We start from the raw sequence: 24904 nt of genomic DNA on the forward strand, positions 1-24904 counted from the left end.
GTCGGATTCGAGATCTCGAGGGTCAGAAGATACGTGTCCTTGCCGGTCGACTTCCGGGACATTTTGATCCTCGAGCTGCCGTTGATTATTTTAGTGCCCTGGTACCAAGTTATGTCGGGGACGGGATGCGCCTCGAGGATGCACTCCATTATGAGCAGATCGCCCTCTTGACGGATCGTCGGCTTCTTCGGGAAACGCGGTGCCTTCCCGTCCGGAATTCTGTGCGTGTATTTCGATTATTTTCCCCCTTTCGGCCTCTTTCCCCGCTCTCGCTTCAGACAACTATTTTTTCTCGATACTTTCGCGCGCTCCGAAGGATCTCCGCATGCTTGTAGATCACTCCGACGGTTTTCGAGCATGCTCTTTCGTAATCGCGAATGAAAAAATCCTTCCGTGACGTGGCTCTCCGAGTCGTCGATGTTACTTAACCGCTAATTTAACCCCGATATTTAATTGAACGATAAAACTATCTTTCGATACAACGATTCTCGCTGGTCGTCACGACTCGAAGTCACGTCACCGAAAAATCTACTTGCCCGCGTATAACGCGCGCGATATTACTGTACTCAGTGGTGTACCGCGCTGAGTTTCTTTTCCAGACGTTTTTTTCTTTCGCATTCTTTTTCATGTATCGAATTGGAAATATTCCGTTCGTACTTTGGTTTGTCGCCACCTTCGAAGTTGAGATTGATGGTGGCCGTTCCCTGGCCGTGTTTGTTCTTCGCGATCGCTCTGTACTCTCCGCCGTCCGCTTTGGCCACGTTGTTGATCCTCAATCTCGCCAGGTAATAGAGCTTCTGATCGATCTCAAGGCTCATGTTGAATCTTCCGGCTTCCCTGATCTCGTCGTTACCGTGATACCTGATATCCGCCATTTTCAATTTCTGTCACTCGAGCTTTTTCCTCCCCGCCGGTTCTTTCATTTCCATTAGTTTTTTATCTTCGAAACGTTCGTTCGATCGTCGCCGGAGCTCGAAGAAGAAGAAGGTGGATCGACCGGACGAAAAATCTCGGTCCGAATATCGGTTCTCGGACGCTCAGGGAAATTCTCGCATCGAGCGCCCGGAGTTTCGACAACTTTTCGAACGTTTCGAGATTAAAAACCTCGGAGAATAATAAAAATAATAATAATTAAATAAATGCCGTTCGCGAGGAACTCGCCGCGACGCCTTACCACTTGACACTGGGCTTAGGGTCGCCGGCGCATCTACATTCGAAGGTAATCGTGTTGCCGTCGTCGGACTGTCGGATCACGGGTCGTTCGGTGAATGTCGGTTTGATCCCGTCGTCAGGAACGGGCGCCTCGTCGCCTAATAATCATTCCACATGCCAATCACGCTTCCCCACTCATTGTCGCGCAATCATTGTTCCGTATACTTGTGCGATTTAGCGCGAGCCACGTATCGATCGAATCTATTTATCGCTACGTCCTCGTATTTTCCCGGTGGCGTCCATTTTCGAGTTGCAAGCAAAAGAAAACTTGGCCCCTCGATTCTCGGGCTTGAGATTTTCTCACATTTTTTTTCTAGGCATGCGCGGGAAACTGCCTCGAAAAACGGGAGAACGATCTCAATTTTTCTTCCACTTGTCAAACAATTATCGTACTTTCGAATCGCGCTTCTAATATTTGTTTTTTATATTTTTTTATTCCGCACCGCCGCCTTTTTCTGAGTGTGCGACTCAAGAGTGTAACCTCACTTGGAATTTTTGGAAATCGAAATTCTTTGGCACAGTTTGAACGATCAAAAATCGACGGACCGAGCCCTTTTTTAATCGGTCAAACTGTGTCAAAGAATTTCGATTTAGAAATTTGCAGCTCTCGCACTTACGGTTGCGACATACCGACTGATCCGTCCTGTACTGCTCCGATGAGTGGTAAATTTTCGAAACGCTTTTAAACCAAGTTCAACTTGGTGTTGAAGGATATTTTATTTATTCCATGATGAGACATTTTCACAGGTATTTTTCAAAGAATCATCTGTATTTTTTAACCGACTCGTTTTGTTCCTCAACTGGTGGTCCTCTACGAATTCACCACGCAGATTTGCCTTTAAATCGAGATCCATCGAGGAACAAAGTGAGACTTGTTGCAATAAAATGGACCAAAAACGCAGATAACTCTTTGAAAAAAACCAGTGAAAATGTGCCATCGTGGAAATTTGCATTCACCAGTCGATGGTTTTGCAAAACTATTGTTTTTCATATTTTTACGTCTCAATAAGATATGCTGCGACACAAATCCACTAACAATACATTTAATTGGTACGTTAAACTTGGTCTAAAAGCGTTTTTAAAATTTAGCACTCATTTGGAAATAAAAATAATCAGAATTTGACAAAATTTGGTGATAACATTCTTTGGCATCAAGTATACAAATACAATTTTTTCTAAATTTTTTCACCACATGGTTATCGAATAATTGAGCGTTAAATCGAAGTTCTTATGCTCGAGATGTATAACTGGTGTAAACTCTATGCTTACACACGTGAACTTTAGTGTTCAATTACTCGATACAACGTTGCCATGCTAAACCATGTTAAAGATATTAAGAATTTAAAAATTATAAGAATTCAATGAAATTTGTTAAAATATATAAGACGATGTAATTTTTTTAGATTTTTCTACGACATAGCTCTCGACGAAACGGAACTTGGAATTTTTTAGATCCTCTTCTCTCTCACTTAGGAGAGATGTCTGTGGAGATTCGTGCACTGACCGGTGGATTTAGCTAGGAGCGGGTAAAGAGCATCGAGTGTTCGAAAACGTACTGTCGTGACGACGCCAGGCGAAGTGCAATGCGCCTTGGTAGTGCGTCACCGTTCTTGTATTGTACGAATAGACGTTTTGTCAATATCTGACCGGGCAGAGTGCAATAGCTTGATGGATTGACGTTTGACGTGCTTAAGGTAGTTGAAGCGTATCTTATGTTAAAACTATTTTCCAACTTTGCACATTAAAATTTTTTAAACAGAAAGCTTAAGACAGTATTAAACTTCTGGCGGGATATGCCGATGATTCACCCTCGTGAAATTGAGATATATTTATTGTTGAAGTTAGCAATTTTTTGAAAGCTTCCATAAGAGCCCATGTTTAACTTTGTCATTTTCAACAATGAATACTCGATTACCAGGCGGTGAAACCTCTCCAAATTTTTCACACATAATTAAGCGCTGTTCAAGAAGATTCACGTAAATTTTCAATTCGTTAATTTGGAATAATAAAATCTAATGTTTTTTTCGTATGACGTCCTATATATTAGGGATGCCGATCTAAGGATCGACTTTTCCCAAAATCGATTATTAACCAACGATTAATCGATTTTTCAGATCGATTCTCTCCGACTAATTAATTATTCGAATTGATCTTTCAATTGTGAGATCGATTGTTTAATACTGTTTTATTGATGATTCGGAAAATTTTTCCCATGAGTCGTGAATCGTGAATTGAAGAGACGCGAGAGTACGAGACCCGTGCCTGTGAGAGAAGTGGCGCTACTAACTACTAGCTAGCTATTCAATCTCCCCTTCCATTCACACTTCACAGTTACAGTTTTATCACACTTATTTCTCATTCTTTATTGATATTCACAAAATCGATTCTGGGTGAATCGATCTCTGAGTGCTCAATTTATTATGGAATTGATTGGTTGTACCTCAATTCGATTCGATTTAATGAATCGATTTTCTTTCAACAATCCGACATCCCTACTATATATATCGCTTCAACTTCCTTAAACCTTATATAACGAGGGGTAATGCTCTATTATTTCATTCGTTTCAATACAATTAAGGTAGGAATAAGGAGTTAACGAGGAGGATGAAGGCAAGGTTGGGAGCCTTATAGGCGTACGGTGACGCTTCGCTGATGCGATAGCTCTCGACCCGTCGCCCTCTGGCGGCTTCTCGTGAAACGAGAATTCGCGACAGGGGGGGATGAAGCTGTCCGGTTACAATACAGTTATACACTTCGTGCTCAATTATTCGATAACCGTGTGGTAAAAAAATTTGAAAAAAATTGTATTTGTATGCTCGATGCGAAAGAATGTTGTCACCAAATTTGATGAAATTCTGATTTCGACTGAGGAATCGGCTGAGGGAATGTCTCATCGCGCGAGTGACGAACCGCCTCGATCGTACGGTTCTCGATTGCACTCTAACGAAACGATAGGGTCCGGTGCGCGCAGTCGAAAAAGAGTATAATTGTTTGTGAGGATTTTCAGTGTCGTCAGCGCCGTCGGAAAACGGGAAATCGGTTCGTGCTTTCATTCCCGAATCCTCGTCTCCGCTGTACTCGATGAAACTACTCGCTAAATAACACCGCGAACAATATCCAGTCGAGGCAAATATCAACCAAGTTTCATCGCTCGTCATTCTTTTCGAAATGCACACCGAAATCACATTTTTTTTCTACCTCAAAGTCCGAACATTGAAAGATCTTTGATGATGAGTGCGAAAGTCGCTGAAAATCTCGTGAGAGAAGTATGTACAGCGAGTTAGAGATCGGCACACGAAACATGATGAAAAAACGAGTAATAAAACACTTGGAACAGTAAAAACAGTGAGATGAATGTCACTGGAGCAACCTAATGAAGCGTCAGCGGTCAGGCCGTTATGGTCGATCGGATTTCGTCGCGTTCGACGATCGAAATTGGCCGATTGCTCGTCGTCGTTTAACGACGTCGCGGCGAGACCATTTCGATCGACGAGCCCCGAGATTACGATCGAATTAATACGTAATTTAAGCAGCGTTGGGTATGAATTACGTTATTCGTGTTTATCTCGCGCTCTACCGTTATTTTGTCATCCAAACAGTACTGTGATTGCGTGATCGTGTATACACGGGACGTGTTTTCCAAACGTGTTTTGACAGCGGTCCGGCAACTAGTGCGAGCCCGCGCGGGTTGTATATCGTGACGCGTTACGTTTTCATATACTTTTCGGCATGTTCCCCCGCCCAACATATTCCTCTTTCGCGAGCCTCGTTTCTCTATTTTTTCATAATTTCACCCTCCCCGTGAAAAATCGCGATCGATACGTGCTCCTTCGTGAGTTCGAGTGCATCAAGACCGGGGACAATGAACAATACAAAATAAAGTGCCATTGAGGTTATTTAGGTGAAACAATAATGAAAAAATATCGATTAAAATCGTAGCGAAACCGCTGAAAGTGCCGACTTTTCGTTGCTTTTTTTCTTTCTCAACGTGAGGCGAGTTTCAAGAAAAATAAGAGGGAAAAAATAATAAATAAAGTCGTGATTAAATGTGTACGGAAAAAATTAAAAGATAAAATAAGAGGACGATGTGTGAAGGAAGATCGGTGATCGATATACATCCCGAGTTAAAGGGCGCGCTCGTTCGTTCACTTTTATTTCGTATTATTATCGAAGTGATGAGTCGTAATAATACTGTTGGCAAACTCGTCGTACTTACTGTCGAAATTCAGGGATATCGTCGCGTTCGATTCGCCGAGCTCGTTCTTCGCCGTCACTTTATACTTCCCGGCGTCCTCGACCGTCACGTTTTTAATCTCGAGAGTCGCAAAGTACGAGTGGCCATCTTTGTCGACGGTCAACTGCAACGTTGCGTTTAAATATTTATGTTTTCATTCACACGCGCGCACTTTTAACCCTTAATAGTCACACGGGCTATGTCGGACCCCTGCCGCACTGTAAATCCAAGTGTGTTATTGCCAACACACGTAAAGTGTGTTCTGTACTTAATGCCGTAAGCAAATTGTAGATTTCTTGTGGTCACTTTTTACACGTTTTATGGTGTGTTAAAAATCTACAGTTTCCTTATGGCGCCAAGTACAGAACACACTTAATGTGTGTTAGCAATAACACACTTGGATTTAGAGTGCGTTTTTCGAGCGACGATGCCAAATAGAAATTTCGAGAAAGTGGGACTTGTGGTGCCCTCGGTCGATAGTTCGAACCTTTGAGAAGAGAGCCTCATCGTTATTATTTCAAAGGGCCCGTTAGTTTAGTTTTGCTAGTCGATCGAGTCGGACCGTGCGAGAAGATCCGGACTCCGGTTCACCCCCGCGCGACAAATTTAAGGTAACGCCTGTACTGCACGCTAGTCAAATGAGTGCTAAATTGTAAAAACGCTTTTAGACCAAGTTTAACGTACCGATTAAATGTATTGTTAGTGGATTTGTATTACAGCATATCTCATTAAGATGTAAAAATATTAAAAACGCTAGTTTTGCAAAAGCATCAACTGATTATTGCAAATTTCCACGCTGACACATTTTCACTGGTATTTTTCAAAGAATTATCTGCGTTTTTTCATCGATTTTATTGCAACAATTCTCACCATGTATAGTTGTTTTTTTAACTCGATCGTTTCACTGTTGTAACTAATCGTTCATTAAGTGAAAAAACTTTTTCATTTATAATGTCTCTCGGGAATGAGTTTAAAGGAAAATCTACGCGGTGAATTCGTAGAGTATCGGTTGAGGAACAAAATGAGACTTGGTGCAATAAAATCGGTTAAAAAATACAGATGATTCTTTGAAAAATAGCTGTGAAAATGTGTCATCATGGAAATTTGCATCTATCAGTTGATACTTTTGCAAAAATATCATTTTAAATATTTTTTCGCGTTAATAAAATATGCTTGAATAGATATCTGCTAACAATAAATTTAATCGGTACGTTGAACTTGGTCTAAAAGCGTTTTTAAAATTTAGCACTCATTTGACTAGCATGCAGTACAGGAGCTACCTTAACTAATACTAACCTGAAAGCGTGATTTCTCAGATTTATAGAACGAGTTGATTTTTTTTTTTTTAAATTGAAATTTACGATTTCTACATCAATTTTTGTGAAAAAACGTAATTTTTCCTGCATTCTTTTCTTTGACATTTGTTGAAATATTAAAAATAAGACGAATAGAATAAAATCGTTATGGTCGTTTCTTAAAGGTTCAAAATACATTGCAGTATTTTTATTTAATTTTTCTTGACAGTTTTTCAATGATTTATCGTCCCCTAAAGTGAGTATACGCGAGAAAGTTGAGGTGTGACTAGTAAGGGTTAAAACTCGTTGCTCCTCGCTGGCTTCAACGTGAACGAACCTTGTGCCTCGGCGTATCTTTGACGACGTTCCCGTCGTGAAACCAAGAGACTTTCGGCGTTGGGTCGGCGGTGATGCGACACTCGAAGAGCAGTCTTTTGCCATCGTCCTCCTGGCGGATCGCAGGCTTTTTCGCAAAAGTCGGTGCGATACCCTCGATTTGTCTGAAATTTCAACGCGAGCCTTTCGTCAACGTGCGCAATCGTTGGGGACGAATCGAACACACAAAGGTCAGGTTAGAGGTCACGGAACGACATTCCTCGAGTCACTGCCGTTTCTTCGGACTCTCATCGCCTTTCGGGGCTCTTCGACCATCCATTTGAGCGCGCTCGCGACCCTCGGCCACCGAGGAACGAACGTTTCGCGCCCACTCGTCGTCGTGTGACGACGATTTCATTGGAATTCGCTCGTAAATGGAGATTTTCGGTCGAACTGACCCAAAAGTCGTGAGCTCGAGTTTATGGCAAACTGAAAATCTTTTAAAAATCCACAAAGTTATCGAACCCCGTGCAAAACTCAGGGATGTTAGAAAAACAGACATTTTTCTCGGAGTTTTTCGCAACGCTCGATCCCCCTCGGTGGAGCATCTTTTATTCGGGTGCAGCGCGCGCTCGTCTGCTGGAAGATCGAAAGATTCCTCAACAAATATACGCGCTCCCTCGAGCTCGCTAAGTTTAGAAAGAATAAGTAGGCTGCAGCTGTTTTCCTCGATTCTCGTGGCAGATATCGTTTCCACGCTACTTCGTCCGAAACGATTATGAAAGCGCGAGCTCCTTCGGGGCATCCGAATCGCGCGAGGCATTTATTTTATCGAATCTCCACCCGATCATTCTCAAAAAGATATTTTCGAAATACGCAGAACACCGCGCGGAACGCGAAAGCTCGCCGCCGCGTTCTCAAAGATAATTTATTCTTCGCACCCTCAATTTCGCGAATCGATTGAGAAATAATGCGCTCGAAAAAAAAAAATCGCTTCAAAATCAACGAAAAACAATCACAAAGTGACATTTTTACGATAAAATACGAGCACTTTGATAAAAACTTTGTTTCTGCCCCGAATGGATTAAATTTCGTAAAATAAGGCAAACGAAAAATCGTCCGAACGAAACGAGCGTCGATGAGTACGCGAGGACCGCTTATCGGACGCAGCGCCGCGAGTGGCGTGTTCCGTAAATAGCGGACATTCCGCGACGGTTATTTTGAGCGCCGTTCGATCGACGTGCGGGCAAAAATCGAGTTGACTATTGTCACGCCGGCATCACCGAGCTGCCTCGACGCAACACGCAACTTCCGCGATCGCAACAAACTTTTTTCATGCGTGCGTTGAGTTGGGAAGAAGGTGGAAAGGGCGCAAAAGAGGGAAACTTGGGCACGCACACTTGAACGGCGCAGGTATAAGAACACAACAAATAAGGGGCCGGCAGCGAAGCAACACTCACCGTCTCGGGGCTGGCTGGATAGCTAAAAAGACAAAAGCGAGGGCGTGATAAGCGATGCAGTGAGAAACAAGTAATCGCAAAGAGCAGCCGCGCTTTTCTCGCACTAACGTCGGAAGAAAAAGGCACGGAATATTATCGTGAAAAAAAAAAGAGCGATTTCAGAGGCGTGTTCAGAGCGTTATTTAGTCGCGCATTAGAGAGAAAAGCGAAAAGGTGAATAATAATTGAGCTGCGAGGAAAACAAATTGTGAGCAAATTAATGTGAAGCGACAATAAAAACTGAAAATTCTCTCCCGCCTCACTCTCAACAGCCTTCCGACTTACTTTTCTCTAGGCTCGTCCACGGCTGTAAAATATAATTGTGGTTATAACGCCGACGATTTAAAAAGGAAGGCCAAAAAAAATTGACGAAGAGAAGCTTTCGTGGTGTGAGAAGGAGCGAGTCCAAAAACACTGGGCTTCGACGAAAAACCATTCGGATTTCGTCAGCGAAGGTGCGAGGAAATTTTGAAATAAAAAAAAAGAAAAAAGAAAAAAAAATGGCCCACTTACAACGCCCCACGAAAACCATTGAATTCCGAAGTATTTATAAAAATATGAAAAAGTGAAGAAAACAAAACGATTCCAGCGATCTGGTTCAAGGAGATTCTCCTTCGTCTTTCGACAGAACAAAACAACTCGAATTCTCGTATTATTCTCGCCTCGGTCGATCGTAAAAAATCTTTTAATGCTCGCATGAAAAATAACATACGCGCGTATGGTGCAACAAACATTCACGAAAAAGCTGCTCCCAATCGTCAAATACGCGAACGCACAGTTTTTCTCGAAAATTTAGCACGTGGCCTGTGGCCATAAATTCGCTAATTTCGAGTCAATTCCTTCGGCTTTTGCGAGACAGAAATTCAAACACCGGAAGTTCGTAAAATCACGACGATTCATGAAATAATATCAATTCGAATCGATTCGACGTGAGTCAAAGCCAAAGTTGGAAAACTCGAATGAAAAAGTAATGAAAACGAACCGATTTTTTTTCTTTATTTATCGAAGCAAAATTCACTCGAGGAAAAAATCGAAAAAACGATGATTTAAAAAGTGTTTCAAAAAAATGATAAAATAGTGAATATATGAGAAAAGAACGTACGGCTGAAGTTGAGGTTGATAGAGGCTGCGACCTCGCCCATCTTGTTCTTGGCCTTGACCTTGTAAAGGCCAGCGTCTGTCTCGATGACGTCATCGAGCTCAAGGACGACGAGAAATTTGTTGGTTCCAACGCTTTGAATCTTGAAGACCGTTCGCGCATCTTCGCTCAGCTGTGTCTCTCCGCGAAACCACGATATTTCCGGTTTAGGTGAACTGACCAATTGACATTCGAAGATGAGCCTGTTGCCCTCATCCTCCTGACGCAGCTGTGGCTTCTGCGTGAAGCTTGGCGCGAAATCATCGGCGACCCCCATCTTATTTGGGGTGCGCCTGATTTCCGACTCCCCTGATTTCCCCCGTTTCCAATCTCGATTTACTGATCACACTATTTATATTTTCCTCTTAACGATTCTCCCGATTAACCAAATATCCATTCAGCCGGATTATTCCACCTTAAACTTCTTCCCTTTCGATTCTTTTTTCCTCTTCTTTTTCAAGCTTATTCACTTGCTTTCCGTTGATTTCTTCGACAGACGACACGAGAATATTTCCAAGGACCAAGATCCCTGAAAACCAACCGAATTTATCAAACTAGCGTTCACCGATCCATTCGCTTTTTTACGTTTTATTCAAACACTTTCATCCATTTCACTTTTTCCATTGAAAAACTTGGCTGTTATCGTGAATCCTATGCTAAACATTATTTTCACTCGATTACTACTGCGAGCTTTCGCGACAAGCGTGCAACTAGAATCGAAATTCATTTCCGTCGCAGATGAGCATTTTTCGCGAGATCCGATTCGAGCGCGATTTTCGGACACTGAGATTCGTCGTTTTGAAACGTCGTTAAAAAATGAACGCCCATTAGGCTTTTTGACATCAAATACAACGACGGTTGGTCCTTCAAAATCGATGTATTCGCAGAATTTTATCAAATTCGAAGAACTCGAGGTCAGCGAGGGCTTGTAGCATGTAAACAATTCAGCATGGGAGCATGTAACGGGAGTGGGGAGAGAAAGCAGATAATTCTTTGTTGTTGCGCTTGGAGGGGGTGGGATAACGGAGCGGGCCCGAAAATGTCTGTTATGATTTGTCACCGCCGAAATGAGGGCGGCGCCTCCGCGTCTCACCATATAGCCGCGGGTGTTACGGAGAGGGTAACGAAACTACTGGGCTTGCTGGACAATACTGAGAATCCATTTCTGTTGACGATACCTGGAACGAGTGGTGGGGGGGTCGCGCGATTGCACATAACAACGCGGAGAATAGATTTCAAATACACATTGATGTTTTTTGTAACCTCAAAATCTGAGGAAAAGTAAACTTCTAATGACGTTACCTCGTCAGAAAAAAACTATCATTTAGTAAAAAAAAAAAAAAATTGAGGGCAGTAAACGAGAAGAATAATAAGGAGTGAAAAGAGGTTGATTCATCGGGAAAAGATGCTGAAAATACGTATGCATTCGAAACTGTGCGGGTGCACGTTTTAATCTCGAGAAAATCAAGTGTTGCGCAAAGAGTGCTATTATTGAAAATTTTCAGCGCTGAAAATAGAGGGCTGACTGGTTATCTCGGTAAAATCAGTTATTAGTTTTAGAGCGTTGCCGCGCGAGTGTGTAATAGTTATTTGCAAAGAGAAGGGTTATGTATGAGTTTTCGTGTGATAGAGAGGGGAGTACATAAAAGTGCATACGTAATTTATGTCGAGTGTAAAAACGAGACGCGACCGGAAGTTGACGGGGATGCCGTTTCGTCGATGAGTGTTTCAGCTCGAAATAATACATTTGTGTATACATGTGTCAAGTGTTGGCGGTGTGAGGTGGCTCTATCCCGTCGTCGACCACGAGCAAAATCTTTCGGCTTTGCTCGCGATGAATTACGTGTATGTGGTTGGGAAGAAAAGACTGCCCGAGGGAGAGAGAGGGAAAAAGGAGGAGATGCGACTTGCGTTTGCTTGTGATACAACGCGATGGTAAGAGTTGGCAATCAGCCTCGAGAATACTCGAGATCGCTGCCCCTCGTAATTGCATTTCGCATTCTTATTCCGAAAAAAAGAAAACCCACCCTTTTAGAGAGGAGCTTCGAAGTTGAAGCGACGTAATTTTGGCACCGTTTCATTCGTGGATATATGAAAAGAGTCTCGCTTCGTTTCATTTGAAATTTCGCCGTTAGTCAACGGTCTTTGAGAAATTCTGCATCGACACATTTTTCCGCGATTCTTTTTGCGCAAGTGATGAACTCGCGTACTCGCTCGTGAATTATTTTCAATTCGCCGACCATCCAACAATCTTTTAATCACCGACATTTCCAGAATCAATTATTTCTGGTTTCCCGTGCACGCAGAAACTATGCGAAACAAGCTTATTTATAAATTTTTTATATTTAACTTGACCCCCGGGATCTAATTAAAGTTTGACAGTTGACCGAAAATCTTCACGGTTGCGAAGTGGACCGGTAGATATCAATCGTCAGGTCGCGAGAGGAGACCGGACCTCGAAATCGAATTGGCATGAGCAAAGATGGGTTAAACTTCGTCCCACGCTCCGAGCACATGACAAATCTTGTCAGCTCGCCTTCATTTTCCTACAAATTCCTCGATCAATCAACAAATCGATTGATTATCGAGCATCCAAAATACAATTTTCTTTTTCATTCTCACATTCGTGTTGCGCCTCTTAAAAAATGCCTTTTTTTCTCAAAATTTTCCTCCTCCGCCCCTGAAGAAAATCGCTTCTACGAATCGTCGAAACACGCAGTTCAAAGACTCGACAACGATTTTATCGGGAATTCGGTGATTCAACGGATCGAATTGTAAATATATAATATGCTCACAAAATATAGAAGCCTCTTGGCAGTCGTCATTCGTTAAGACACATTTGTTCCCATTACTAAGTAACAACGACGCATTATATACGAGGGTGAAAAAGCTCGGAAGACCCAACGCCATTTGTTCTCCTTATAATACGTGACAATTGGCACTCTGATGAAATCAAAGTGGCGAACGATCTCGCGTGCGTCGTTCGATCATTACGAGCAGCGTTATACCGGTGTTCTTAAGCGTGTTTAACACATTCGTTTCTAGCCAAATATTTTTATCGATCACTGTTTCGGTGCTTTGGTTATTCAGCCGAAAAACGTCAAACGGATTCTTGGATTTTCGGAACATTCAAAAATTCTTCTCGAATTTATCATTTTCCAGAGTTTCGCTCTCCGATCCGCGAGCCTCTCTCAAAATTCCGATAAAATCTTCGCGAGTCTTTATTCGTGTGTATGAAAATGCTAAAATGTTAAATCAACGTTATTTATAAACGACACCTCATTCATATATCCCGCGGGGACCATTTAGACGGAAATTTTCAGTGAATTTGTGGGTCTTTGGAAGATTTACGAGCGACGCTGACGGAAGAAAAATTTATCTGTCATAAATCCAAATATTCTCGGAATAATGCGTTCGTCAAGTACTCCCAGAGAATCCGAGGATGCTAAATATTTGACAGCGCAATAAATAAAATTTGACTTTGAATTTTGGATGGACCTTTCGAAGAATTTGTAGCGTGTCGTTTCAGCCACTCAAAATTGCCGTTAGCCCTAGAACGCATGACTGGGGTGTGAGCACACCCCACGCGAACTTCAAACTACGCTTCCGTCCTAACAAGTCACATTATCGACTGATTATCGACGGATTTTTTTATATATAAATTCAATTGAAATTAGTTTTATCATACATCATTCTTTTCGTTATAAAAAAAACGAAGAAAACGGTGTAGGATAAAGTCAATTTAGCATCGTAGGACCGGATTTATAAACAAAAAAAGAGTGGGGTGCGTTCAAACCCCGGTCATGAGGTTGAGGGTATGAAAAAAGGCACATGAGGTGTAGGGTTAGTCTCAGTGCACAAAAACTCGTTTGCTTTAAGGATCCTTTAGGTCCTGAGTATGCTTGAAATCCGATTTCACTCAAAGTTTCGTTCAGTTGGAAGCGGCAACGAAAAAAGTCTTTCAATTTGTGTTTTCTACCCCCGAAAATGGAGGCGTTTACAAGTGCCTCGCTGCTATAAATTTCTTGAAATTTTCACGCACTCCGTCAGCGGCAATGTGATAAACGGATATGAAGGAGAAGAAAGAGTGAATGAATCGGATTTCGCGAGGGCGGATGCCGCCGGGAGGAATGATTTTTAAAAACTCTCCAATAACTCCAGTAATTATCCAATTTCGTTTCCTGTTGAATTTGCAATTCGTAGTTTTTCAAGCTGCATCTTGGTGCAGCTTGGTGAAATAAAAAATTAGCGAATTAAAAATGCTTTTTTTCCTCCATTTCGTTGGACTCGAACGTTGCAAACTTGAGCGTCGCGTTGTATGGGGATATTTTTAAATCGGCCGTGTCTCGAGGGAAGTAGTGCGAGAGGTAAACGGGAGATCGCGCCACCCACGTTTCCCTCCGGTAATACATTCCCAAGCTTCTTAGCGCGCTCGTGTGCGAGCTCGTGGAGAGGTTTTTCGGGCGGTACTTTGTTTTTCCGAAGAGCGATCATCGGGGCGCGAAGTCTTTTCGAATATCGGATGGATCAGAGGCGAGATGGAACGTGGACGGGGAAAAAATGCTGGGTAATAATCGCGGACGCGGGGAGGGAGGGAGCGAGAAACTCGAGGGAATGGACGCGTCGACGGGACGAGGTCCGCGGCTCCTCCTCACGTTACGTTCTCTAAAAATACGCGGACACCGAGCCTAGATACCTAGATAGTGCTCTACGAATAGTCCGCCAGAGTCAGGAGACTCGGCTCCGTCGCTGCGGCTCGTATTCGCCGCAGGCAGCGCAGCACCACGACGGAAGTCCACCGACTCTCGCTTTCTTTTCGACGACGCTCATTTGGCTTGAAGGGCGGAAAAAAATGTCGACGACCGAGTCGCCGCCTGTTCGTTCCTCTTTCGCAGATCACCGATAAACGAAGCGACAAAAAAATCTTCGCAAGTGCGTCGTTCGACGACGAGACGAAATGATTTCGAGCGACGTCCAAACAACTCTGTTCTCCGCGCTCAACTCAGCCCCGAAAAGATCGACACGCGGTCCACGAGTACTGAAATCAGCGAGCTTTCATTCCCCATTTTAATTCGCAATTGGACGGAGAACCGAATCGACTAAAAATTAACTTGGAAAATATGAATGTCGCGCAGCGATGCTCGAATTTATTTGCGGAGCCATTCGCGATGCAAAGTGCGTATGAAAACTCGAGCGATTCGGATTCTCGTCGCGTCCTTGGCCTTCCGGTGCGCGAGCATCGTTCGATCGGCGCTTCCAGAAAGGGGATTCGATCCCAGAAATTTTCGCGATCGGAGCGCGCGCCGAGCTCGCGTGCGCGATTTCTCACCCGAGGGAACGGGTCGATCTGCGCGCGCCCTGTTCGACAACTTTGCGCAACGTCGGCCGCAATGACGAACGAATGAGAAATTCGGGCGAGCGCTCGATCGCGAAAAGATCGAGAAGAAAAACCTTCCAATAGGAAATAAGCGCGCGCTCCGCCGACGTACGTCGTCGGACGGAAATTATCGAAAATCTACCGTTTCTCTCCACTGCCTCGTTCCCGAGCGGGCAGCACGCGCAGCTTCGTACAGAGGAACCGTAGAACAACCTTCGTTACGTAAGAATTCTCGCGCTTCCGCCGAACCTCTCAGAATACACGAATTTTCGAGTTTAGAAAAAGACTCTTCTTCGAAGAATGATTTTTGCCGAAGTTTCGGGTGACTCAGTGTAATCCAGATACCGGAAACGACACGTTGCTCGCACTTGTCTCATCGGCACTGGCTTTTCTCGTGCCCGGGCGTCCTCTCGACAAAATAATACTCGTCTTATCGCGGGCATTGATTATGCATGATTCACTTTCACAACGATTCACACTACCTGGAAGGTTCGAGCGATCGCTCCAAATGAAATATACAAATGTACACTTCGGGCGAGTGGGCGCGTACATTAATGTGCGCGGTTTAGTGGGCAGCAGCTATGCTCGACTTACTTGAAGGCGCTCGTTCGTCGAACGGCCGCGACGTCTACGGCCTAATATTCGGCCGGGAGCAAAGCTCGTCGAGGTTCCTCCCCGCTTTCGTTTCCTTATTCCCTTTCGGAAGAGGAGATTTAATCGCGCACTGGCTTAATAAAGTCGCGGTCTATTCGAACGCGGAAGAAAGTTTCTCTCTCTGTTTCTCTCTTCCGCGAGGAATAGATCGCGATTCGGGGGGTTATGTGCACTGCTCCGAAGAAGGGAACACCGAAGAGGCGTCAAAATATAACTGAGGGAAAACTGGACGGACGCACCGAGGATGGGGATCCCTTTTTCTATCGTTCGATGGTAATTTCTCTCTCTCTCTCTCTTTAACGAAGAAAAAAGGAAAATGTCCCGGTCGGATGGTCGCGATGCTCGAAGACGATCGATCGAGACTCGCTTCCCTTCCGTCACTGTTTCACACTGCGCGCTCGCTCCTTCTTTGTCTCCTCGAAGCGACAAATATTCGTATTTCTCTTAACTTGTAAAATAATAATATCGCTGCTCTTTCGCATTCGTATTCTCGTGTCCGTCCGTCGTCCGTCTCTGTGCGTTCGATCGCGGCCGTCCCAATCGCCGGGGCCCCGCGCGCCAACTAACCAAACTAAAACCTCGATCCCGGTCGCTCAGCCTCTCAGTCTCTTTCGCGTTACCACCGCTCGGCTCCGCGTCGTTAATTTTGTCTCTTACTTGCCACCGGTACCATTAGCAGCAGCATCACTATCCGATATTACCCCCTCTCAACTCTCCATACTCATCCGCGTTATACCCTCCTCACCTCTGCGCCACCGCACCCCCCGGGCCGCCGCCGCCGCCGCCGCAATTCCCTATCAATGCGTACTTTATTCTTTATCTTGGCGCGTCCGAATAATCCGAGTTTTTTTCTCACTTTTTCTCATCGCACGACAAACGAGTCTTTTCGTTTCTTAACAATATTTGGACGATTTTTTGTTGAAAAATTTGAACGATTTTTTGTTGAAAAATTTGAACGATTTTTGTTGAAAAATTTGAACGATTTTTGTTGTAAAATTTGAACGATTTTTGTTGAAAAATTTGAACGATTTTTTGTTGAAAAATTTGAACGATTTTTGTTGAAAAATTTGAACGATTTTTTGTTGAAAAATTTGAACGATTTTTTGTTGAAAAATTTGAACGATTTTTTGTTGAAAAATTTGAACGATTTTTGTTGAAAAATTTGAACAATTTGGTTGAAAAATTTGAACGATTTTTTGTTGAAAAATTTGAACGATTTTTGTTGAAAAATTTGAACGATTTCTGTTGTAAAATTTGAACGATTTTTGTTGAAAAATTTGAACGATTTTTTGTTGAAAAATTTGAACGATTTTTGTTGAAAAATTTGAACGATTTTTGTTGAAAAATTTGAACGATTTTTTGTTGAAACATTTGGGCAATTTTTTGTTGAAAAATTTAAACGATTTTTGTTGAAAAATTTGGGCAATTTTTTTGGGCGCTGCAGATAATATAAATTTATTTTATTCATTGTGACATCATGATGCAACATACGAACAAGATTTCCTGAATTTTAAAAACTCGAATATCAGTAATTAACTCGATGGCAGCAGAGGCACTTTGGGAAAAAAGTTGTCGACCGGTGAACAGTGTAAATCGAAGTCTACTCGACCGATCCTTTTGAAATTTGATAATGCTACTTCCTTACCCAACCGACCAGATATCTGCGAAAGCTTTTTTCCCAATTTTTCATAATTATTAATTCTATAACATCAAATAGGCTCATATTTTTAGGCGAAAATCAGTGTTTTCGCTTTCGAGTGTGACAAAAAATGGAAAAAATAAATTCTCTCGTCTGTTCCGTCGTGTAAGAAAGTTCAAATTTCAAAAGGATCGCGTGTTTTCGTGCCGCATCATTTTACGATTCGATCCATCGCTGCTCGGCCGAGGGAGTTCTTTATTGTTTGAAAAAAACGTCAAAGTGGCTTGAAATTTACAACAAGAGGCGTCTTCATTTTTACGATAATTCATTAAACTTTATCTGCTCGAAAATTTCTTTGAAAAATCGCCTTTTTCAACTTTTTTCGACTGGATCATCTCCGGGAGAAAATCGAGTACCGCCGTGCAGAGAATAATCGAATGAGTGTATTGAGAGCTTCGTCGAATAAATAGCAAAAGGTGTACGCAGGCGGGGATTCGCATGACGCTGAAGTTTGAGGTTGAAAAAGCCTCCAATAATTCCAGTAATTCTCCAATTTCGTTCCCTGCCGAATTTCCAATCGTACTTTATCAATTCGCGAAATAAAAAATTGGCGAATCGCAGATGTTTCGCCGTATCGAAGTTACAACGAAAAGTGTGTCATCCCGATGAAAATAAGGATCGAATTAAAATTAGCTGGCGACAGTCATCGCGGTGTTATTTATTATAACAACGAGTGCTCGGTGCGCGCAGCAGAAGGAACAATCGACAGGAGATGGACGGGGGATGATTCATCGAGTTTCGTTGCTATTGCACATTGCGCGGCCCGAGTTGGCAAGCGACGGACACGCAGCAGGGAGTTAGAAAATCCCACCCCGAGAGAAAAAGAGACGCGAACGAATGACCGGGTGAAAGACGCGTCATCGTCTTCGTCCGATGACGATGACCCGAGGCGACGGGGCCTTCGTTTTCTCCCGCGCGCTCCCTCTTCGTTTTCGTTCGCGCGTGGGGCTGTTTTCGTATTTTTACGTACGTGCCGAAATTTTCCGATCCCGTTGAAAATAGAAATTCGATTCTTCGTGTTATTCGCGCGCGGGGGGAGCGAATTAGAAATTTTTCTCTCTCCCGCCGGAGTCGCGCGTCTTCGAAGAGAGCCCGCGCAGGAGCGCGAAAAAATATGAGTCTCCGCCGGCGCGCACGAGTCGCGACTTTGGCTTCGATCTCGTCCGAGTCACTCGCAGTTGGACTCTCGTCTTCGGCCGTTATTATTGGCACCCCCGAAATCAGCGTGAGGATTTCGCGTAATGACATTTCGTCGAGTGGAGTTAGGAACGAAGAGGAGGCCAGGGGAGACGGTCACGCGTGCATTTTCCTCGCCCACGTCGATTCTAATTGCAATATCAACTGCAAGCAAACGGAAATGTGCCGCGGCGAGCGATCCCGATTATTATTGCGCCCTCCCGCGCTCGCCTCGCGCGCTATTTGTACAAGGATCGCACGGTTATCATTTTCTTGTTTATTTTCCGAGCAATTTTACACATTTATTTATTTGGGCGTACGTCTCCGAATATAGACAAATTCGGTTTGTCAAAAACTAGAGATCGAAGCAACGAATTCTCTCGTCGGATTTCGCAATTTGTTCTGTCGTAAACCTTGAGCAAAGTCTCGACGATGAATGAAAAAAAATACAGAAAACTAGGCACCCTCGCGGGCGTCACTCGACGCCTCCCCGTCGTCCCCGGAGCCGTTCCCCCTCGAGAAAATTCTCGTCGCGAGCGCGAGGGCGGCTCCAATTTTCCTGCCTCAAAACCGAATTACAAAACTCAATCTCTCCGACGAAATTGATCGATTTTATTAACTCGTACGTTCATTTTCAACAGGTCCCTGCTCAAATCGTCGTGGGATTGTAACTTGAGCGAGGAGCCCTGCTTCCGTTGGAGAACCTTCCGGAGTTCCTGATCTCCGCGATGATCCACCGGATTTTCGGCTCGAATCGTCGTCGGATTTGCCTGCGAGTCTCAACGCCCCTCCAGTCGCCAGGAAAACGCAAAGAAAAAGATCTTCGGTGCTCTCGCTCTCTCCCTCGCGAGAATACACACACCCTGAAACGCTCGTTCGGTCGAGTCTCTCGGATCTGGCAAGCCGAGCACTTTTCTAAATATACTCGATCGCCCCTCACCGGTGAATCTATCTTTACGTGTTAGAATCTATACCACTCGAAAGAGAAAGAAAGCGCAAGAGGCACGCGGAGAGAGGAAGCGCGCCCGGGAGGAAGAGAGACGAAGAAAAGTTCGCTATGCTCGTACACCTCGCAGCTGTCGTCGAAGCGCTGGATTCGCTCGCGCGCGCGAAGACTCTTCCAAAAAGTCCGATCGCGCTTTTCGCCGGAGCGTTGCTTCTCGAGAGCGATCCTGGAGGATAAATCGACGGTGTTCCAACGAATCGGGCCGGAGGCCGGGAAAACCATTTTCGTCGTTCCGCGATCGCGGCCCGGCTCGGGGACGGTCCCAACTTTTGGGGCGACCTGACTCCGCTGATTTCTCGACGCAGGAGCGAGCCGCAGGTTCGAGCGAAGGCGGAAAGACGAGTACTCATTTTTCCGGACTTGGCGCTCGAACAATAATGCCAAAAGATATTATTGAAGTTCGGAAGGAAAATGTCGCTTTGCCAAATATTTCGCATCTATTTTTGAGAGGGACGGATTTAGACGGTTCATTGTTTATCGTCGATCGAACGCTCCCCGTCTCCGCGCCCCCCCCCCCGAGTTCATCAATTGAGGCGAAACGCGCTGAAAATTGCACCGATTCCGTTTCGCCTCACTCCCGATGGAAAAATGCACGCGGGCGTGTTTTTCCTCGATGCTCGTACACGCGTGTACGCAAAGATGGATTGAGCCTCTTTTCGAACGAGTAAAAATAGTCGCAAAGCCATGCCCGAGGGAGTACTTTCGTAGAGAGGGAAGATCGTTGAGTCGGGTCATGGTTGCTTCGCTCATACCCGGCACATGGTGCTGGCTCTTCGTTATTCGGACAAGGAATTAATTCCCCTTTCTTTATTCATTGCAGTTTCTCTTCGAACGCCAATTGACCACGAGCGGGGTTCTGGAAAATCGTAGAAAATGATTTTACAACGAAGAAACGAGAAGCGGGGGATAAATGCTCGAGCGAGCTTTCACCGATTCTTCTAGCACCTCCGAGCCAATAACAATATTCTCATGGATCACTTCTCGATGACTGAAGCCCGAAAAAAAGGAACAAAGTGTCACATGCCAGACAGACGTAACGCGTCGACTCTCTCTCTATCTCTTACGTCTAAAGTTGGTTAAATTTAACCTTGTATATATTCAACGGAGCGTGCCTACGCCTTTTCTCACAGGACCAATTTAGATTTTACAATGAAATTTAGCCGTTGGACGTAACGAGACTTTAGCTAATATCTGATTCAACGATGTTCCACTCGAGGGGAGCCTCTCGCTGACGCTCTTCAGTCTTTTTTTAAATGGCTTTCCTCTCGCGTGCTCTTCTCAGAAGATCTTCCGATCCGATCGATTAGAGCAATTCTCGAATAACGAAGCCGTTTGCGTTTTCATCTCGCTCCAGCGAGTCCTCGGGTACGGTTTTTTTCTCCCCGGCTCGTCGATCGCGCGGTTACGAGAAAGCTGAGGACACTCGGGATGAAAAGAAGGCCTGTCGCGAGGGGGAAAAGCGAATCGTTACCGAGTGCTTCGGATTACTTTCTCGAACGAGTTGCTCCTCGGGTTTTTCAGGCTATGTCACGCGACAATATTTTTAGGCCCAGCTCGTTTTTAGCCCTCCTCCACATCGGTGATGAAAGAAATCGCCGAGAATTCTTCTCTCGCGTTGTGTGCCGCCGCGAGACTCGACGAATAATCATTTCGAGGCGATCGTCATCTCGGGCGGATAAACATGTACGCGCGCGCTAGCACGCTGCGAGCCCCCGAATAACAGAGAAATCACGAATTTCTTCGGAGGCGTATAAAACGCTTTCGGAAAAATCGAGAAAAATCCTCTCGTGCACGCTGCTCCCTCGGTCTTTTTATTTTTGCAATACGCCTCTTCGGACGAATATTTTATTTGCCTATGCGAGTCCGTTAATTTATGAAAACAGAGTGGCCGAAATTTTGGCACGAGGAGACACCGCGGCCGAAAAAAACTGAGCGTATCTCTTCCATTTTTAGCGGACCGAAAAAAAACATCATCGCGGACTTTGCACGAAAAGAGCGAGTTTTCAAGATGTGCTCGAGCACGAGTTTCGCGTTTTTTTCCTCAATGCCAATTCCCAGCAGGAGTGTTTGAGATTACATAAGCCTCACTTTCGAAACGTCGAACGACTCAGTCGAGGAGAATTCTCCGCTGGAACAGAAAATATGAGAAAAATATCGCGTTGCATCAATTTTCATGCTGCTGGGTGAAAAAAACTCCTGCGCTCACCCTCGCGCGGGAGGGTGAGTCGCGGGAGCAAGAATAATCGAATAAAATCAAATAACGAGACGAAATTCGAGAGAAAATCTTAAAATCGTCCGTCGCGGATCAAACGCGACTCTCGATGCGCAGTCTCCTCTCGTATTTCAGTGCAACGTACCAGATTTCAACATTGTTTAATACAAACTTCAAAACAGCGTGACAACATTCAAAATGGTCGTTGAATTATGATTTCTGAGATTAAGCTATACGCCAGAGAATTTTCGAGCCAACAATTCGCACGCTTGCATTTATTCGACGACTCAGTTATGGATTTTTCCATCAATTATCGTCCTCGCGAGACTAGCAATTCGAAACAGTTTCCGAGCAGCTTCTGAAGAAAAATAAAAAACTAAAAAAATTGCGCGCAACCCTCGCGCATTGAACAATAGACTACGACATATGTAAGAAAAAATATTAAAATTCATGTTTATCCTAGATTTCGTAAAAAGTAAACGAGAAACGTCAATATTTATACACAAAAATGCAATGCAAGTTTTATAACTCATTTTTAAAAATCGTCTTTTTTCATCTGTTTTTAAAGTGTCTAAAACGACGTCACTCCGATTGCGAACAATCTAAATTTTTATCGTGCAATCAGTGTTATTTTGAAATTTTACAAATTATTGTCGCGTCTGTGGACTTTTTTTTATTTACGACGCTGAAGTTTGCAACGTTCGAGTCCAACGAAATTAACGAAAATAGCATTTGTAATTCACCAATTTTTCATTTCATTAGGGAGGTAACAGAATTGGAGAATTACTGGAGTGTCGGAGAGTTTTTTCACATAATTTCGTTGGACGTTGCAAACTTCAGTGTCATTTTTATTTTATTTCATTTTATTAAAATCGCATCACGAAAGTCGCGGTTTTGTGAAAGCAGAAAGTACAAATCTACCAATGATAAGTACACGTCGACGCGGTGTCAACGATGTACGTTACAACTCATTATTTTCACAAATCTTGTTTCTTCCTCTTTCGCAGACGTCACTGCGAAGTGACGTCACGAGCCGAAAGAACACGGCGGCTAGCGTTTTCGCTCGAAAATTAAAAATCATTAAAAAAAAATAATTTTCAAGAGACTTCTCGGTCTTGTAAAATAAAAATGAAAATTCTACTGGCTCGATCTCAGAATGAATTTGAAAGAGTTTTAAAAAAAAGGTGTAATGCCCCATTACGCAAAAAAGATCGACGTTGGTGGGTTCGAGATTAGCGAGTTGGTGTTATTCGCTAAACGCAAAGTTTTGTATCGCATAATCTTGAAATGGAGCATCTCGCGAACGATACGTGTGTAGGAGTCGACCCCGGGATTTCTCGAGATTTGTGGAGAAGTTTCAACTTGTGCTCGTTGCTGCTCTCAGGAAATTGGAGCATCGGTGGAGCCCGCACTGTCTCTCGTGTCTGTGACACCCTTGCGACGTATATACGGGGACACACGTCCGAGTCACAATTGCCTCATCGTGTATTATTTATTGTAATATACCGAGTTTCACGGTGCGGCCCGGTGTAAATTCGTCGTGTCTCCGCTCGACCTTGCGCTCAGTAGCACACTATTTTCTTCTCCGTTTTATTTCCTTGCCATTTCAGTTTCCATTTTTTCCAACTTCCAGTTTTTTCGATAGTTTTTTTCTAATTCTTTGCTGTCTTATCAATAAAATTCAATCTCAAATTCGAGCGAATTGTCCAATCAGTTAAAATTCATTAAAATAATGGGGTCGTGATTTTGTACTTGGAGCCAGCAGCCGCACGGGGAGCCCGAGACACGAGAACAGATGCACGGAGCGCGGTTTCTATATGCACGAGGAATTATGTCGGGTGTGGGTTACACTTGTGAGATCGTTGGCTCGATAATTCTGAGGAAAATGGAGCGTAACGAGGCACCCCAGTTCCTCGGTCAACCCTGTCGGTCGCGATGCTCGTACAACATCCAAGTGTAGACTATTTATATAGATATAGCGTAGTGGCGCGATGGCCGAAATCAAAAGGGCGACAAATTTCAGCGCAACATTTTATTTATACGATCTTTCCCGACCAATTTATCTTCATTTTGTTAAATTCGAATTTCCCTTCAGCGAGACACGATTATTTGCGATAAAAACGAAAGCCCGCGAGGATCTCGTCACGAAAAAAATGGTCAAACGCGACTGTAACGAGCCCACGAGCGCAATGAACGAGCCCGAAAATTTTTCGAAAAGTTTGATGTCGAACCTGAGGAGGAGGAGGAGGAGGAGGGTGAAGCGGAAAAAGTACAATTGGGGAGAATTTGATTGCTCGTAATAATGTGACATAGAAAAATATAGGTAGAGGTTAAATCGAAGAAACGCGAATCGGAGGAAGCCGAGGAACATGCAGCGGGGAAAAGGTACGTATGCGCGAGAGTGGGCGATTCTACTAGCACAAGTATATGGAACGCACGATCTAAAATTAAACGTTGGACCGTTCTGGAAATAGATGTTATGAGTGCGCGAGGACAGGACGAGACACCGGTCCATTATTATGTTAGCCAGCATGCATGTACGAAATTTTTCTCTCCTCGCTTCATAATGCTGTTGGACAACAAGGTTACGTTTACCTCCGACAAACAAAAAGATTCTCGAATCGTAAACAGCCTCGCAAGTATTGCACTCGGTCTCAAATCATTTGACCAATATTTTAACTTTTAGTATGAAGAATTTCTGTAGCTAAACAGGTAGCTGTCAGTTTCTGATGAATTTCGACTAAACGCTCTTAATTTTTCTGGGATTTATTGAAATTTCATTTCGTCCACGCAAACTCGGCAAATTCTTGGAAATTAATGAAACTGAGAGTATTCAACGATCAAAACTCATCGAGGGAGGAAAAAAATGGCGAGAGACCGTTGTCTAGAAAGTTCTGTAATTTTATTGGCTTCCGTGTATTAGTTAAACACGACACTCTGGCATAGACTGTACAATGGTGGGTGTGGGATCGTGTGTTTCGGGCAAGCGCCGCCAGGCGTCAGCGCGCAAAAGTCTTTCGCAGCGTGGCAGCATGTGAAAACGTTCTCATTCAAAATACTCAGCAGGCACTTTTCAACGAGAGCTTC

At 43.8% G+C, this 24904-nt stretch overlaps 1 protein-coding gene across 1 annotated transcript in view; it reads right to left on the bottom strand.

The window, feature by feature from the left end:
* Positions 1-16264, bottom strand: part of bent (projectin protein bent) — a 76492-nt gene extending 60228 nt beyond the window's left edge. Inside the window, exons 1-5 of the mRNA XM_043426772.1 lie at positions 15665-16264; positions 9658-10222; positions 8841-8862; positions 7079-7241; positions 5429-5570 (exon numbers count right to left, since the gene is read on the bottom strand). Coding sequence (XP_043282707.1) covers positions 5429-5570; positions 7079-7241; positions 8841-8862; positions 9658-9970 — 640 coding nt within the window. The 5' untranslated portion in view covers positions 9971-10222; positions 15665-16264. The remainder of the gene's footprint in view (positions 1-5428; positions 5571-7078; positions 7242-8840; positions 8863-9657; positions 10223-15664) is intronic.
* Positions 16265-24904: the final 8640 nt, after the last annotated feature.

Source organism: Venturia canescens, chromosome 8 (genome assembly GCF_019457755.1).
Source record: "Venturia canescens isolate UGA chromosome 8, ASM1945775v1, whole genome shotgun sequence".
Taxonomy (NCBI): Eukaryota; Metazoa; Arthropoda; class Insecta; order Hymenoptera; family Ichneumonidae; genus Venturia; species Venturia canescens.